This window comes from Scyliorhinus torazame, chromosome 8 (genome assembly GCF_047496885.1).
Source record: "Scyliorhinus torazame isolate Kashiwa2021f chromosome 8, sScyTor2.1, whole genome shotgun sequence".
Classification (NCBI taxonomy): domain Eukaryota; kingdom Metazoa; phylum Chordata; class Chondrichthyes; order Carcharhiniformes; family Scyliorhinidae; genus Scyliorhinus; species Scyliorhinus torazame.
In genome coordinates this window covers 53,669,478-53,688,579 of record NC_092714.1, presented here as the reverse complement: position 1 = coordinate 53,688,579, position 19,102 = coordinate 53,669,478, and the positions used below count along the sequence as shown (strand labels likewise).

The following is a 19,102-nucleotide window of genomic DNA, read 5'->3' as shown; positions in this document are numbered from 1 at the left end:
ATAGCCTGCCTGGCTCTGCGTCTGCACTTCTCGACGCCCAGGTGTCCCTCATGGATTTGGTGGAGCACCAAGCTCTGGAGACTGAGTGGAATGACAATCCGGTCCAGCTTGAGGAGGATACCATCAATCACCGTCAGGTTGTCTTATACATTGTAAAATTGAGAGCACTGCCCTTTCTGCCAGCCATTGGCGAAGTGGTGCATGACACGCTGCAAGAGGGCGTCTTTGGCTGTCTCCTCGCGGATACAAACCACCTTCTCATCAGACACCGGGAGGGTGCTAGCACACAGCTGCCCCTGTGATTCAATCTGCCGGATGATTTCCAGCGGTTCACTAGTCAAGGTGATGGAGCGAGACAATGCATCAGCGATGATGAGCTCCTTGCCAGGCATGTACACTAAGTCAAATTCGTACCTTCTGAATTTGAGGAGGATGCACTGCAACCGAGGCGTCATGTCGTTCAGGTCCTTGTGGATAATGTGGACCAGAGGTCTATGATCCGTCTCGACAGTGAATGTCGGCAGGCCGCAGACATAGTTGTGAAACTTGAGAATGCCAGTGAGAAAACTCGGGCATTCCTCTATTTATGCACACCTTGATTCGGCGGGCGTCATGGCCCTCGATCCGTAGGCTACCGGTGCCCAGGATGAAGTGTCATCGTGTTGAAGCAGCACCGCACCAATGCCATCCTGGCTCGCATCTGTTGAGATCTTTGTCTCCCTGTCTGGGTCGGAAAATGCCAAGATGGGTGCAGTGGTGAGCTTGGCTTTCAGCTCCAACCACTCTGCCTGATGTGCTGCCTTCCACTCAAAGGCAGTGGACTTTTTCACCAGGTTTCGTAGGGCTGTGGTGTGTGAGGCCATGTTTGGGTTGAACTTGCCCAGAAAATTGACCATGTCCAGGAAGTGGAACACCGCCTTCTTGTCTTCAGGGACCTTCATGGCTTCGAGTCTGTGTTCGGGCGCACGCCCTGCTGACAGATCTGGTCACCTAGGAACTTGAGTGTCGACATGCCAAAGCAACATTTGAACCTGTTCAGCTTCAGGCCATTGGCATGGACATGGCGGAATACCTGCTGGAGACGGGAACCATGCTCTTCAGGGGTCGTGGACCATATGATGATGCCGTCCACGTACACACGAACCCCTTCAATGCCCTCCATCATCTGCTCCATGATGCGATGGAAGATCTCCAATGCCGAAACAATGCATGGCATGCGATTATAGCAGTATTTGCCAAACGGTGTGTTGAAGGTGCAGAGCCTTCTGCTGGACTCATCCAGCTGGATTTGCCAAAATCCATGTGACGCATCTAACTTGGTGAAAAAACATGCGTGTGCCATCTCACTGGTGAGTTCCTCCCGCTTCAGGTTGGGGTAGTGTTCACGCATTATATTCTTATTGAGATCTTTGGGATCAATGCAGATGGGCAGGTCTTCCGAAAGGCTTTCTAACACATACCATCGAGCTGACCTAGTCAGTCGGTTTGGTTACCTTGGAAATGATGCCCTGTTGCTGAAGATCCTTGAGCTGTGCCTTCAGGCGCTCCCCCAGCGGAGCCGGGAGCCGGTGTGGTGCATGGACCACTGACTTGGCATCAGGTCGTAGCAGAATCTTGTATCGATATGGCAGCGTGCCCATCCCATCGAACACATCCAGATACTGAGCGAGGCTGTCGTCAATGACGGCCTGAAGATCCACATTGGAGGATGTTGTTATGTAAACCTGCTGCACGAGGCTCAGCTGCTTGCAGGCATGCGCGCCAAGTAGGGATGCCCTGTCTGGCTTGACAATTTCAAAACTTAACCGTGCATGGGTGCTCCGGTTGGAGACGAGTAGATGGCAGGATCCCAGTGCCGTGATGGCATTTCTGTTGTAGTCCAGGAGCCTGCAGGATGCTGGAAGACCTTGGGGGGGGCCTTCTTGATGCGTTTGAAATCTGTCTGTGAGAGGAGGTTGGCAGAAGCACCTGTGTCCAGCTTAAACTGGATGGAGCAGTGGTTGACCTGCTTCACCGCACGCCATTCATCCGCAGAATCCACAGCAAGGATGGATTGAATTTGTGATGAGTTGGATGTGGCATATTCACATTTGGTAATGGTGCCCACACAGCAGGCGGAGTCAAGGCATTCTTCCTCTGGATCCGTTGTGCTGCCAGGATCAGAATCCTGTAATAAGAACATAAGAACTAGGAGCAGGAGTAGGCCATCTGGCCCCTCGAGCCTGCTCCACCATTCAATGAGATCATGGCTGATCTTTTTTGGACTCAGCTCCACTTTCTGGCCCGAGCAGCATAATCCGTTTATTCGTCAAAAAACTATCTATCTTTATCTTAAAAACATTTAATGAAGGAGCCTCAGCTGCTTCACTGGGCAAGGAATTCCATAGATTCACAACCCTTAGAGTGAAGAAGTTCCTCCTAAGCTCAGTCCTAAATCTACTCCCCCTTATATTGAGGCTATGCCCCCTAGTTCTGCTTTCACCCGCCAGTGGAAACAACCTGCCGCATCTATCCTATCTATTCCCTTCATAATTCCATATGTTTCTATAAGATCCCCCCCCCCCCCCCCCCCCGCATCCTTCTGAATTCCAACGAGTACAGTCCCAGTCTACTCAACCTCTCCTCGTAATCCAATCCCTTCAGCTCTGGGATTAACCTAGTGAATCTCCTCTGCACACCCTCCAGCGCCAATACCTCCTTTCTCAGGTAAGGATACCAAAACTGAACACAATACTCCAGGTGTGGCCTCACTGACACCTTATACAATTGCAGCATAACCTCCCTAGTCTTGAACTCTATCCCTCTAGCAATGAAGGACAAAACTCCATTTGCCTTCTTAATCACCTGTTGCACCTGTAAACCAACTTTTTGCGACTCATGCACTAGCACACCCAGGTCTCGTTGCACAGCAGCATGTTTTAATATTTTATCATTTAAATAATCCCTTTTGCTATTATTCCTACCAAAATGGATAACCTCACATTTGTCAACATTATATTCCATCTGCCAGACCCTGGCCCATTCACTTAACCTATCCAAATCCCTCTGCAGACTTCCGGTATTCTCTGCACTTTTTGCTTTACCACTCATCTTAGTGTCGTCTGCAAACTTGGACACATTGCACTTGGTCCCCAACTCCAAATCATTTATGTAAATTGTGAACAATTGTGGGCCCAACACTGAACCCTGAGGGACACCACTAGCTGCTGATTGCCAACCAGAGAAACACCCATTAATCCCCACTCTTTGCTTTCTATTAATTAACCAATCCTCTATCCATGCTACTACTTTATCCTTAATGCCATCCATCTTTATCTTATGCAGCAATCTTTTGTGTGGCACCTTGTCAAAAGCTTTCTGGAAATCCAGATATACCACATCCATTGGGCACAACCTGCCCTTTATGAACCTATGCTGCGTCTGCCCAATGGGACAATTTCCATCCAGATGCCTCGCTATTTCTTCCTTGATAATATTCCAGCATCTTCCCTACTACTGAAGTTAAGCTCACTGGCCTATAATTACCCGCTTTCTGCCTACCTCCTTTTTTAAACAGTGGTGTCACGTTTGCTAATTTCCAATCCTCCGGGACCACCCCAGAGTCTAGTGAATTTTGGTCAATTATCACTAGTGCATTTGCAATTTCCCTAGCCATCTCTTTTAGCACTCTGGGATGCAGTCCATCAGGGCCAGGAGACTTGTCTACCTTTAGCCCCATTAGCTTGTCCATCACTACTTCCTTAGTGTTAACAATCATCTCAAGGTCCTCACCTGTCATAGCCTCACTTCCATCAGTCACTGGCATGTTATTTGTGTCTTCCACTGTGAAGACCAACCCAAAAAACCTGTTCAGTTCCTCAACCATTTCCTCATCTCCCATTATTAAGTATCCCTTCTCATCCTCTAAAGGACCAATATTTACCTTCACCACTCTTTTTTGTTTTATATATTTGTAGAAACTTTTACTGTCTTTTTATATTCTGAACAAGTTTACTCTCATAATCTATCTTACTCTTCTTTATAGATTTTTTTTGTAGCTTTCTGTTGCCCCCTAAAAATTTCCCAGTCCTCTAGTCTCCCACTGATCTTTGCCACTTTGTATGCTTTTTCCTTCAATTTGATACTCTCCCTTATTTCCTTGGATATCCACGGTCGATTTTCCCTCTTTCTACCGTCCTTCCTTTTTGTTGGTATAAACATTTGCTGAGCACTGTGAAAAATCGCTTGGGAGGTTCTCCACTGTTCCTCAACTGTTTCACCATAAAGTCTTTGCCCCCAGTCTACCTTAGCTGGCTCTTCTCTCATCCCATTCTAATCTCCTTTGTTTAAGCACAAAACACTAGTGTTTGATTTTACCTTCTCACCATCCATCTGTATTTTAAATTCCACCATATTATGATCGCTCCTTCCGAGAGGATCCCCAACTATGAGATTATTAATCAATCCTGTCTCATTACACAGGACCAGATCTAGGACCGCTTGTTCCCTCATAGGTTCCATTACATACTGTTCTAGGAAACTATTGCGGATACATTCTATAAACTCCTCCTCAAGGCTGCCTTGATCGACCTGGTTAAACCAATCGACATGTAGATTAAAATCCCCCATGATAACTGCTGTACCATTTCTACATCAGTTATTTCTTTGTTTATTGCCTGCCCCACCATAATGTTACTATTTGGTGGCCTATAGACTACTCCTATCAGTGACTTTTTTGCCTTCCTGTTCCTGATTTCCACCCAAATGGATTCAACCTTATCCTCCATAGCACCGATGTCATCCCTTACTATTGCCCGGATGTCATCCTTAAATAACAGCTACATCACCTCCTTTACCATCCACTCTGCCCTTCCGAATAGTTTGATACCCTTGGATATTTAACTCCCTGTCGTGACCATCCTTTAACCATGTTTCAGTAATGGCCACTAAATCATAGTCATTCACGATGATTTGCGCCATCAACTCATTTACCTTATTCCGAATACTACGAGCATTCAGGTAAAGTACACTTATGTTGGCTTTTATACCTCTGTTTTGAATCTGAACACCTTGATCAGTAACCCCTCGTAAGTTATTTTTCCTCTTCATGTTTCTCCTAATTTTCCTTGTCGTTGAACCCATATCTTTATGTAACAACCTGCCGCGTCGCTTTCTATTTATGTTTTTACTTCCCGTTTTATTCCTTTTAGTATTACTGGGCCTATTCACTGAGCTCCCCTCAGTCACTGTACCTTGTACTGTCGCCCTTTTTGATTTTTGACTATAGCTTCTCTGCCTTACACTTTTCCCCTTACTGCCTTTTGTTTCCGCCCTTGTTTTACTATGTTCCGACTTCCTGCATTGTTTCCCATCCCCCTGCCACATTAGTTTAAACACTCCCCAACTGCTCTAGCAAATAGCCCCCCCGAGGACATCAGTTCCAGTCCTGTCCAGGTGTAACCCGTCCAGTTTGTACAGGTCCCACCTCCCCCAGAACCGGTCCCAATGCCCCAGGAATCTGAAACCCTCCCCTTGACACCATCCCTTCAGCCACGTATTCATCCTATATATCCTGTCATTTCTACTCTGACTACCACGTGGCACCGGTAGTAATCCTGAGATCACTACCTTCGAGGTCCGATTTCTTAACTTCCTTCCTAGTTCCAGCATTCTGCTTTTAGGACCTCATCCTTTTTTTTTTTACCTACGTCGTTTGTACCGATGTGTACCACGACCACTGGCTGTTCACCCCCCCCCCCCTCTCCAGAATGTCCTGCACCCGCTCCGAGACATCCTTGACCCTAGCACCAGGGAGGCAACATACCATCCTGGAGTCTCGCTTGCGGCTACAGAAACGCCTGTCTATTCCCCTTCCAATTGAATCCCCTATAACTATTGCACTGTCACAATTATCACCCCTCCCCTCTGCAGCAGAACCAACCGTGGTGTCACAAGTTTGGCTGTTGCTGTTTTCCTCTGAGAGGCCATTCCCCTCAACAGTATCCAAAGCGGTATATCTGTTCTGCAGGGGAATGGCCCTCCTGCACTACCTGCCTCGCTCTCTTGCTCTGTGGTGGTCACCCATTCCCTTCCTGCCTGCGATGCCTAAGCCTGCGGTGTGACCACCTCCCTGTACGTGCTATCCACGATGCTTTCCGACTCGCGGATGCTCCGCAGTGTCTCCAGCCGCCGCTCCAGCTCTGAAACTCGAGCTTCCAGGAGCTGTAACTGGAGACACTTCCTGCACACATGCTGACCCTGGGGATTGGAACTGTCCCCAGCCTGCCACATGGAGCGAGAGGAGCAGACCACGCCTTGGAGCTGTCCTGCCTTGAATTATTCCTTTAAATTAAACCTTTAAAATTAAACTTGAGAAAGCTGTTTTTGTGTCAGATTAAATCCAATCCCCGTGTACTATTTAATTAGCTTTATCCCTGAGTATTTATCTTGCTTGATCTTACAACAAATTAAAGTTATTTAATTGGAATTTAAAAAGTTATTTAATTAAAATTTAAAAAGTTATTTAAATCAACTTAAAAAGTTATTTAAATCAACCCAAAATAGTTATTTAAGTGAGATTTAAAAATTAAGAAATAGTCATTCTAATCAAGTTAAAAATAGTAACTCCACAAATATTCAAATTTAGCCCAGTCTGCCTTTCAGCCAATCAGGTCACAGTCTCCTGTGACGTCACTTTACCGGGTTTTTTTCAATTTTGCAGCTTTCTGACCTGCAGCAGTGTCCCGCGCAGGTCCGCTCCTCTCTGCTCCCGGTAGGTAAGTGAAGGCCTCGAGCCTGGCGCCGCTTTTATCCTATCCCCTGCATCACTGTCCTGCGCAGATCCACTCCTCTCTGCTCCCGGAAGGTAAGTGAAGGCCTCGAGCCTGGTGCTGCCTTTATCCTCTCGTTGTAGCACACTCTGAACGTCGGTGGAATTGGGAGCGCTGGCCCCTGACTGGTGGTGCAGACCTGCACAAGGCTGCATAGTGTCCAGGCTTCCCGCAGTTTAAACATTGCCTGCCTCTTGCAGGGCAGTGTTTCTTTAAGTGGAGGTTGCTGCATTTAGAGAACGTCATGATTTCGGCGTCCTGACGCTCCGCGCGTCATCGCACATGAGTAGTGCGGTCGGCAGACGTCTGCACCTGTGCAGTGTGGATGTCAGCCGTTTTGTTATCCCGTTTGCATCGCACATGCGTGGGGCCCCGGGAAAAGAGCGCGAAATGGCCGCTTTCATGAATGCTGAGGCGCTGCATCCAGGAGATGGCCTGCACACTCTGCCTCGTGGGAGACAAGTTTCTCATTTTCAGCCGATTTGTACTGGGCATAGTGATTTTTGGCGTGCTCATGCACTGTGAATGTTTCAATCGCGACTGGCAGGGTCATATGCTTGATTTTCAGTAACTGCTCTCAGAGGATCAGAGTGAACTCCAAAAACGATTTGGTCTCTGATCATGGAGTCAGCAATATCACCAAAGTTGCAGGACAGCACTAGCAAGCGGAGGTTAGTTAAGCAGGAGTTGAAAGATTCATCTTTACCTTGTGGACGCTGTTTGAATATGTAGCGCTCGAAGATTTCATTGGTGTCTACTTCACAGTGACTCAAACTTGTCCAGGATGGTCTGAAACTTTGTCTTGTCCTGGCCTTCGGTGAAGTGAAAAGAGTTGAAGAGTTTGATGGCTTGATCACCCGCTGTTGAGAGGAGAAGCGTGATCTTCCTTGCATCAGATGCACCCACGAGGTCTGATGCTTCAATGTACAGCAGAAACTTCTGCTTGAATGTCCGCCAGTTGGCACTGAGATTGCCGGAGGTCCTCAGCTGGTGAGGAGCCCGAATCTTCTCCAAGGTGCCGGGATACATTCGCTGGTCGTCACGGAACGGACTGAGGTAAACCACCTAGATTAAGCAGTCTCCTGGTAGCATGTTGTGTTATGTACTCTGGGATAACACAGGCTGCAACTGGATGCAGCTTTAACCAAAAGATACTCCACACCTTGAAGTTAGTTCCATCTGATTTATTGAACCAGTAGCACAGTTCTCTATGAGTTCGACTCTCCACTAACCTAAGTGTGGTTACTGTGTCTGACTGAACCAGATTAGCTCTTAGCCACGTGCTGGAGGTGTGTTACTGTACATACATCCTGACTCACTCTGTAGATGTTCATCAGTGGAAAGAGGCGGCGTGTGAGTGCTTCGTGCCTTTTATAGCGAGATACCACCCCTGAGTGTCCTACCTGCTCATTGGTCATGTCCTGTTCTCTGTGTTCATTAGCTGCCTGTCTGTCCCTGTCTGTATATCATTATCTGCATGTTTGCATATCACAACAATGTGCATGATCATAAAATGTCTGTGGACCCATTACTCACAAAATATATCCCTTTACCTTTATAATATCCATATCGTTCTTCAGAACAAAACTGATCACATAGGCTGTTAAAATCCACCTGCAACTTAACCATCAAAGTGCTACTAACATTCAGCAAAGCACATCTGCCTGGAAGTATGCAGATCAACCGCCACCATAATTTTAGCACTGAAGTCAGTCGAGAATAGATGCAAAGCAGGGATTAAATGTTAATTTTTGGCACTGGCCCCAGACTACACTCAAACTCTTTCCCCACCCCCATACTTGCCCCAGTCCTCACCCTAATGGGGCTAAACAGGAGTTTATAAATTTACTAGATATGAGGGGTTATACAAGATGCATTAAAATGTAGAATAGAAATATCCAGAGACATGGGAAAACATTGGCTTAAACCTTTTTCAAAAAATAACAGGAGGTTTACAAAAGCTCTCCATTATTAATGCACAAGTCAGGCAGCAGGTTCAGGTGAAGAAATGAATAGTGAATTGGCATAACTTACTGTTCAATTAATAATAATCTTTATTATTTTACTTAAACTTGTTTGATCATTCTACCCATTGCCATGCACAGACGGCCCTCCCTCGATCTTGTTTAAGAACCTTGCTGTTTGCATATTAAACTCCACTTTCTGTGAAGTGTTCAATTTAAGGTTTGTATTTGTAACATATGTATCCTTTTAACAATTTGATGATTGTTAATGCAATCAGCTTTTCTGGATCATTGTTCAAACTGTTGTATATGGTAAGTATTTCTTGCAGATATGAGTTTGGTTAAAATTTGTAATTTTGTTTTGTCTCTTTCCTTTCTCTTTCCATTCCCCACACCCTTTCTCTTTCCATACCCAATCCTTTCTTCCCATTTCTTTCGCAATCTTTGAATCTAATTGGGGAGATAGTCTGTTGTTTCCATGACTCTAATGGACACGAGGGAGCTTGCTCTAATAAGATTTGAGTCATTATATTCTCCAACAAATCTTATCCTTCTCGAGGGCAACAAGGGATTGGTAAATAAATGCTAGTTGAGCCAGCAATGTCAAATCCTGCAAAAGAATTTTAAAAAGACAAGACTGCTGAGCAAAGAAAATGCTTGGAAGTAACGAGGGATACAGGTACAGTTGGTCCGAACTAGCATGGTCTGTTCTGTAGCCATTTATTTTTCATTTAAAGAGGATAACTCACACCTTTCTTGATTAATTCTATTAAAGATGATAATTTTCATTTCAGAACAATACTGAATGAGTAGAGGGATGGGCACACAATCCGAGATCATGATCAGTTATTATCAAATTATTGCTCAGAAGCAGATGGTACCTGAATACAGAAAAATGCATGGAATGGTTGCAGTTTGATTAGTTATTAACAGACTTGGTGAGCGTATGTTATTACCAACTTCTTAAAATTAATAATTGAATGAATGCAGCTTTTAGCACATTGGAGGAGAAAAGAAAATTACAAACTTTCATGATCAGAGTTTCTATTCACACCTTTAATTAACCACTATTGTAATTTGCTAATAGTTCTGGGGTAAGTTCCTAATTTCTCCACCTTTCCTCCAACCAGTTATTCAACAGGTTAAATGGAATTCAGAAAATGAACAGAGGCAGTGGTATATCTGATTTTCTCTGTGCATATTTACCTTTTTCAGTATCCGGCTTTTTAATGTTCATAGAATCCCTCCAGTGCAAAAGGAGGCCATTTGGCCCATTGAGTCTATACCGAGCCTCTGAAAGAGCCCCAAATGTATGCCCTATCCCTTTAACCCTATCCAACCCTTGGACACTAAGGGACAATTTGGAATGGCCAATCCACCTAACCTGCACATCTTTGGACTGTCGGAGGAAACCCATACAGACACAGGGAGAATGTGTAAACTCCACACAGTCACCCAAGCTCGGAATTGAACCTGGGGCCCTGGTGCTGTGAGGCAGCAGTGCTAGCCACTATGCCGCCATGCAAATTCTTTTTTCTAGAAGCTGTACAATCTAACCCCTAAACTTGGTGGTGGGAATTCTTGTAGTTTTGCTCTTTTCTTTAGTTCTGTGCTCATGGGGCATTTTAAATATTTATAACCAGTGTGAGTCCAAGTTATGAAGTACCAATCCACCACTTGACAACATTTAAATACCAGCTTTAGATACCTCAAAATTTGTAACTCAATCCAATAGCCTGACAGAGTTAGGGGTGGGGAAAGAGCTAGTTAAAAACTGGAATCTTTGGCTAGCCCTTGTCCATATATTCAATTAGCAGCTGAGCGTTGTACCTCTGCTTCTGCAAGACGTCGAACATAAACAAGCTCAAGGGTAGAAGTTTGATCAGTTCTTATCACTGAATAAATAATAACACTGCAGACCATTTAAAGCTTCAAAACATTTATTTTTTTAGCAAACTGGAAAGATTAAAGATCATGAACTGTTTTTGTACAGGGAATCAGGCTAACTAATTTGGGTCACTCCCATATGATCGAATAACTTCATTTTCATTACAGGGATTTATACTGATGTTTGCACAGCTCCATCTACTTTTCCATGCAACCGCCAAGTTATATTTTTTTGTTGATAATATGAATGAGGGCTGTGTGGATCTATGTTGCAGGATTAGGAGACATTATTTTTCCCCAGATGTGTGTAATTCTGAGGCTTGTTCAATCATTGAGGAATTGCCAATTCTTTGTGGAATCTTTAGGTTCACTTACTGTACATTATGTACCTATACAACAGAAAAGACATAATACACCATATATCATGGATTAAGAATAAAAAAGTCAAGATGTCAAAATGACCCAAATTTAGTTAATTGCCTGCACTGTCGACATACAGTAAATATTCTGTGGAGGTAAGTGAATTTCCAAGGGTTCACAACCTCTTTGAATGTGCTACAACAAACATCTGACAAATATTTTTTTAAAGTCTAAATCTCACTCCAGTACATGAAATAAGGGGCATCACAGAAATGGAGATTGTAGTTTGCAAAGAAAAAATAACCCATATATCAGGTCACCACAGAAACTAAGTGAATAAATTCCTTAAACGTGCACAGTCTTAGCATGTTTATCATACAAACATCTTGTGTATTCATCAGTCATCCCACATTGTCTAGACATTTAGTACATTTATGGCAAATTAAACACCTGATTAATTGCTAGCTTCAACTTTTATTTTTTTCTTTTAAAAAAAACCTTTTATCTGGTGAAATCCTTATGGGGACCCAGTCAGTATGCAATGACATTGTAAACACATTCTTTGGGTGTATTTACAATGCTACACACAGTAATCAGAGTTGACTTTTCCCATCCTCAACAGTTTTGCTCATATTATGTCTACATAATGCACAAATGTTGTAACATAGTTGCCGAGTTGTCAAAGGGTTTTGCAGAGTACTTGTAAACAAAATAGTTTGATTCCTATTTATCATTTATATTTGGCCTCTAAAATTTTTCATACCTTCTTGGATACCATCTGCTCTGCTCTACCACACTATTTAAGAATGTTATCTGTAGATGCCTCGGTTAAGATTAGTATAAAAGGATGCATTAATTGAAAACGCATCTCTTCCCTTCCTTTTTCCAGTTCCATTGGGAGGCACATTGGATGAAAATATGTGGATGTATTTTTCTAACATGATGTTAGTGTGAGGGCAGAAGGATACAGCAATATAAAAACAGACACATTCCAACAAATTGAAATTGGCCATTAAGCTGTGCAACTAGTTGGTTAAACAGGCATCACGGCTGAGACAAGGATCAGGAAAATTTAAATGTAAGCCAGTGATTGATTAGGGCCAATGGAACCTCCGTTATCTGTGCTCTGATTATCTATTAGAATATCTGAAGGATAAAAGCTTTGCATGAGTTGTTGCTCTTTTCCAACAGTTTCTTAAGCCCAATCTCCCCCCACATAAATAAACTTTGCAACCCAGAATGGTTAAATTCAATACTTATCAACTTATCTACCTTCCCATTTCTAGGTGATGGATGTGTGGTAGCAAACACTAAAATTCAGAGATTCTGTTATTTGCTAGGGATTTCCTCCATCATTAAGGATAATGGATGCTCCGCTGAAGTCTAACAATGGTTTAACATCAACTCAACTGGTGGATTTCTTGAAATTGTTGCTTTGTACCAACACTTACTAACCAGAATTGCCATGTAAATTAACCTGAAGCTAATATTTAAAAAAATACATTTGAAATATGACCACATTAACCCATAAACCAATGCCATAAGGAAATGGCACATGAAAGCATTCACCACCCCCTGGAAAATTATATTAACATTTAAAGCAAACACATCAGTGCAGATATTCAAAACAATGAAACACGTTTTTTTAAAAGCCGTCACTTGTTGCAATGGGGCTTTCTATATTATCCCTTAGAGGACCGAGTCCCTTAGTGTGAGTAAGAAATATCCCAAGTCACCTCTTTCTAATATTAGTCATGTGCTGTATGTGTTGAATCCCAAGAAAAGCTACTGCATATTTACTTCATCGTGTCTGAAAGGAGATAATTTCCCCTTGTGTATAACTGCTTAAGTAAAATGCTACTTCAGTCCTCAAAGAGTAACAAACAGATTCACTGTGTTTCATTAAAAATATTTGGATATTCAGCTGGAGATATTTGTACTTCTGTGTCTTAGAGATAAGGCATTGCCAGTGGTGGTGGAGCATGGCAATTTCAACTCTCTGCCGATTTCAGCATATCTTACAATTCACTGTTTCAATGGCAATCATGTCCTTGGCCAATCTGTATCTTAATAGATGTTTTCTTTCCCTAGAAAGAAGGGAAAAGAACAAACTACTATCATCAAATTGGAAAGCACATTATTTGGCATTGACTTGATGGAGCATCAGATCTTGTACAGTCCTCAGTCAGTTATACTCTTTTACCCTTTGGCTTGAATGTAATTTGCGCTTAACTGAAATGTGGACTGAATAGGGCGCACGGTGGGGCAGTGGTTAGCAATGCTGCCTCACGGCACCGAGGACCCGGGTTCGATCTCGGCCTGGGTCACTGTCCGTGTGGAGTTTGCACATTCTCCCCTTTTTTGCATAGGTCTCACACACACACCCGCCCCCCCCCCCCCCCCCCCCCCCCAACACAAAGGTGTGCAGAGTAGGTGGATTGGCCACGCTAAATTGCCCCTTAATTGGAAAAAAAGGAATTGGGTACTTTAAATTTAAAAAGAAATGTGGACCGATAATGACAAGGGAAATGGGAAATATAAGACTAGTGAACGATGGAAATCCATTTAACTAACTGATCTCAGAATTGAATTGAAAAAGAAACAAATCACGGAGAGGAGGAATTAGCATTAAATCAGTTAAGGAAGGAAATAAGAGTGTTCATACAGGAATGAGATGCAACAGTTCCCTTTCTGGAAGCAGTTGATTGGCATTGCATTAACAATTATCACATTATTGAAAGGGTACATGTGCTGCTGAGCTTGAGATCTAACTTTCCTACAAACCCTGTAAGTTCATAAAGAACTAGGAGGCTAAGCGCGAGATGCCATTTGGGCCAAGTAAATGGTACAGCAATGTAAAACAAATACATCAAGACCTCACTTGAAGTCGTGTTTGAGTTCATGAAAGTCAAATGAATCATGGGTTTCCATAGGAATCAATGTTAAAGCCAGAGTTTTTTTTCTGGGTGAGGAAATATCTGAAGGAACTTCTATGTGCAAGTTTAAATACTGCAGAGCAACATTGTGTATTCCTAACTTACAAAATATAATACATAACCAAAAATAAAATATACAATTGAATTGTTTCTAAAAATTACAGTGCTCAGTTCCAGCATACAGTACTTTTGATTGATGAGGCCCCATCGAGTGGCAGAAGTTGGTTAGTGCAGGTAGCAGCTGAAGTCTCAAAACTACCTGTACTGATCAACTTCTGGCACTAGATGGAGCTGGCGACTGAAGAACATAGAACATAGAACAATACAGCGCAGTACAGGCCCTTCGGCCCACGATGTTGCACCGAAACAAAAGCCATCTAACCTACACTATACCATTATCATCCATATGTTTATCCAATAAACTTTTAAATGCCGTCAATGTTGGCGAGTTCACTACTGTAGCAGGTAGGGCATTCCACGGCCTCACTACTCTTTGCGTAAAGAACCTACCTCTGACCTCTGTCCTATATCTATTACCCCTCAGTTTAAAGTTATGTCCCCTCGTGCCAGCCATTTCCATCCGCGGGAGAAGGCTCTCACTGTCCACCCTATCCAACCCCCTAATCATTTTGAATGCCTCTATTAAGTCTCCTCTTAACCTTCTTCTCTCCAACGAAAACAACCTCAAGTCCATCAGCCTTTCCTCATAAGATTTTCCCTCCATACCAGGCAACATCCTGGTAAATCTCCTCTGCACCTGCTCCAAAGCCTCCACGTCCTTCCTATAATGCGGTGACCAGAACTGTACGCAATACTCCAAATGCGGCCGTACCAGAGTTCTGTACAGCTGCAACATGACCTCCTGACTCCGGAACTCAGTCCCTCTACCAATAAAGGCCAACACTCCATAGGCCTTCTTCACAACCCTATCAACCTGGGTGGCAACTTTCAGGGATCTATGTACATGGACACCTAGATCCCTCTGCTCATCCACACTTTCAAGAACTTTTCCATTAGCCAAATATTCCACATTCCTGTTATTCCTTCCAAAGTGAATCACCTCACACTTCTCTACATTAAACTCCATTTGCCACCTCTCAGCCCAGCTCTGCAGCTTATCTATATCCCTCTGTAACCTGCTACTTCCTTCCACACTATCGACAACACCACCGACTTTAGTATCGTCTGCAAATTTACTCACCCACCCTTCTGCGCCTTCCTCTAGGTCATTGATAAAAATGACAAACAGCAACGGTCCCAGAACAGATCCTTGTGGTACTCCACTTGTGACTGAACTCCATTACATAATCTTTATTGTCACAAGTAGGCTTACATTAACATTGCAATGAAGTTACTGTGAAAAGCCCCTAGTCACCACGTTCCGTCACCTGTCCGAGTACAAAGAGGGCAAATTCAGAATGTCCAAATCACCTAACAGCACGCCTTTCGGGCCTTACGGGAATGGAGCACCCAGAGGAAACTCACAGATGCAGGGAGAATGTACAGACTCCACGCAGACAGTGATCCAAGCCGGGAATCGAACCTGGGACCCTGGAGCTGTGAAACAACAGTGCTACCCACTGTGCTGCCCCAAGACATAGAAGCAAAATTCGGCCATTCGGCCCATCGAGTTCTGCTCCGCCATTCAATCATGGCTGATATGTTTCTCATCCCCACTCTCTCCTGCCTTCTCCCCATAACCCCTGATCGCCTTATTGATCAAGAACCTATCTATCTCAAGGCACACTGCGATTTAGCCTGTGGCAAAGAGATCATGAGGACTAAGGTAAGAACAGTGGCTGGGAGAGAAGGGTGGGAGACAAAAAAGCCAGGAGTTCACAAGAGCAGGAGGAATGGGGGGAAAGTCAATGTAGCAGTAAGCGGACAGGCCACAAAAAAGGAAGTCTAGCAAACAACATTTAAGTGAAACAGGCAACATTCAATATATATTGACTATTAAGGACTTTGAAATGAAACAACATAATTCACATAATCTTTGTTCCTTGAACTTGCCAACTAATTTGTACATTAATAGATGTCATTTGTACATCCCAAATAATGTATATGAGTGTATATACAATGCTAATATACATTAGATAGGAGAATTGAACAAGACCAGTTACAGACTGAGGTGCATTCTGGGAACATTGAATTTAAATGCACTATCTAAAAACAAATTATTTTGCAGTTCAAAATTACACAGTAAAGCTCTGGGGCTGAATTCTCCACCATTGGGATGCTCCGCTTTGCTGGCGGCCTGGCATTTCCTGCCGGCGTGGGTGTGCCCCACTGGGAAACCCCATTGACCAGCCGGCAAAACGGAGATCCTGCCGGCGTGCTGAACCAGAAATCTGGCGCTGCAGGGTGGATAATCCAGACCCTGGATTTTTACCGGAGGAATTAATGGTGGCGGATTGTGAAGTAAAATAATAATAATCTTTATTAGTGTCACAAGTAGGCTTACGTCATACTGGTAGAAATCAAAATGTGTCATCCTTGTACAGTTTGAGCCTACAACTCTCATAATTCTAGTTTCCCCTGGAATAGGTCAATCAGTAAAGCTCAGTTGAAATTATATTCAAGTTATGCAGATCACAAAAGTCCACGCTCTGCTATTTTGGCTGATTTCAAAAGGTTGCAGTAAATAGCAACTTTGGTGCAGGGGGAAGATAGAATTAACAAATATTCTCCTTCCCATGTTCATTGCTGCATTGGCAACAGTTAGAAATGTTACATGTGTGGAAATTGCCCTGGGGCAGTATACAAAACTACGGACCATTTTGTCCTCCAAGTAGTCCAAAGGGTGGCACGGTAGCAGTGGTTAGCACTATTGCATCATAGCGCCAGGGACTCGGGTTCGATTCCTGGCTTGGGTCACTATCTGTGCGGAGTCTGCACGTTCTCCCCATGTCTGTGTGTATTTCCTCCGGGTGCTTGTTAAGTTAATTGGGCATTCTGAATTCTCCCTCAGTGTACCCGAACAGGAGCCGTAGTGTGGTGAGTAGGGAATTTTAACAGTAACTTCATTGCAGTTTTAATGTAAGCTTACTTGTAGTAATAAGCCTATGGGCCATATCATAGTTGGATGGTAGGAGACCCCAACCAGCAGGTGGCGGTACAGACACACCATGCCGTCTCAAGACCAAGGTCATGTGACCTGGGACCTGCCGAAAAGAGAGGCACATCCGGCCATCTCCAGAACAAGATATAGAGAGCAATAAGATGTACATGTAGTTGGTCAGCACAAGGTGCAAGTTCCAGAGGAGTAGCAAGACTCCATGATAACGTGCTCTGTATCAGATTGTCATCCTACCGCACGATTCACAATAAAAGGATTTTGGTTTGGACAGATCAAAGTGTTTGGTGAGTTCTTCATAATAGTACAAGGGACCAAACACAACATCTACTTGTGACACTAATAAAAATTATTATTTTAAAAAGGATGTTCCCGATGTTGGGGGTGTCGAGAACCAGGGGTCACAGTCTGAGGATACTGAGTAGACTATTTCGGAGATGAGAAGTTTCTTCACCCGGAGAGTGGTGGGCCTGTAGAATTTGTTACCAAAGGAATTAGTTGAGGCCAAAACATTGTATGATTTCAAGAAGCAGTTAGATATAACACTTGGGGCAAAGGGGATTGGGGGGAATGCGGGATTAGGCTATTGAGTTGGATGGTCAGCCACAATCGCCATGAATGGTCGAGCAGGCTCGAAGGGCTGAATGGCCTCCTGCTTCTATTTTCTATGTTTCTAAAACCACTTTATGTTTAACCATGCACATGAGAAATGGCTCGTTGGGTGAGGTGTCAAACAAAGTGTAGGAGATACCTTCAAAGAGGGGAAAACATTGGAATTTGTGTGGAAATTACATCCCTTTGTTTCACAAGTCAATGTTCAAAAACTCAAACTAGTCGATGTTTTTTTAAAAAAAACATCCCGACAGTGAAGCCCTGTAAAGGCTAACTAAGGTCTTGCTCCTTATCAGTGCTAGCAGAGTCAATGCTAAGTGGATAATCAAGATTATATGGAACAAATTGCAGTAGGCTAGTGGTGATGACCATTTCCATGGCACGAGGACCTGTCAACTGTGGTTTCTAGATTTTGGAAAGCAATCTAAACTCTGGACTGTGTTGTAGTTGAACATGGAATTTTAACTAGAATGGCTGAGAATACAAAATAAATTTGAGAAGACAATGTTTCTGTTTCTCATCGTCAATATTTACAATTATAGAATCTCTACAGTGCAGAAGGAGGCCACTGGGCCCATTGAGTCTGCACCGACCCTCCGAAAGAGCACCCTACCCAGGCCCAGTCCCCCGCCCTATCCCCACCTACAAGGGGCAATTTAGTGTTGTCAATCCACCTAATATTACATCCCCTATGTGATGCTAGAATAACTCCTTTGATGTTATTAAAAAAACACATTTAATCAGAGTTGACATCCCAGCACAGGCTGTTCAAAATGAAAAAGAGTAGATGAGTGAGGCCAAAAGTGCAAACTTGAAACAAAATAACATGCAATTCACATGTAAAACATGCAGAATTTTAAAAAAATTCAAGGGAATCTACCAAATTGAGCAATTTGTAAAATAATTTTAGGCTCTTCTCATAACTTTGCTTTGGAAGAGCAGATTAATTATTCCCTTACTTTTGTAAATCATATGGCAATTATCCCAAAAGCCACTCATCAGGATAACCTCTCACTTTTCAGTCTTGGGATTTGGATGACACCATAAACCACTTGAGCATTATTCTTCAGGTTTATGATGATGCTGAAATAAAATTGTACCTTCAATACTTACCCTCGACCTATTATTAGTTTCAACATACAAAGGCACTTCCAGTAATAACAGTGATGACAGCTAATGTAGCAATGCAATTATAGTTATTTTATTAGGAGTGGCTGGAGTGCTTTTGTGCTTTATGGAGAGACATACCTGGCTTATTGAGACAACATGGTTATACAGCTGAGGAACCCGCCGTTGTGTGGTTGTTATCTCCTTTATTTATCTTCTTGATCTCATCAGCAGTGCCTCTTTCATTGGTTTTGGTTTTAGATGTTGGGCTGTTAGAGAATCACAGTGCAGAGTCAATATCCATTATGTTTGAGATACAAGAAAGAAACTTTTTGCAACAATGCTACCATC

At 43.3% G+C, this 19,102-nt stretch overlaps 1 protein-coding gene across 1 annotated transcript in view; it reads right to left on the bottom strand.

Annotated features, from left to right (window-relative positions):
- Nucleotides 1-10,695: 10,695 nt before the first annotated feature.
- Nucleotides 10,696-19,102, bottom strand: part of LOC140427845 (CD166 antigen-like) — a 441,201-nt gene continuing 432,794 nt past the window's right edge. The window contains 2 exon segments of the mRNA XM_072513612.1: nt 10,696-13,107; nt 18,893-19,020. Coding sequence (XP_072369713.1) covers nt 18,915-19,020 — 106 coding nt within the window. The 3' untranslated portion in view covers nt 10,696-13,107; nt 18,893-18,914.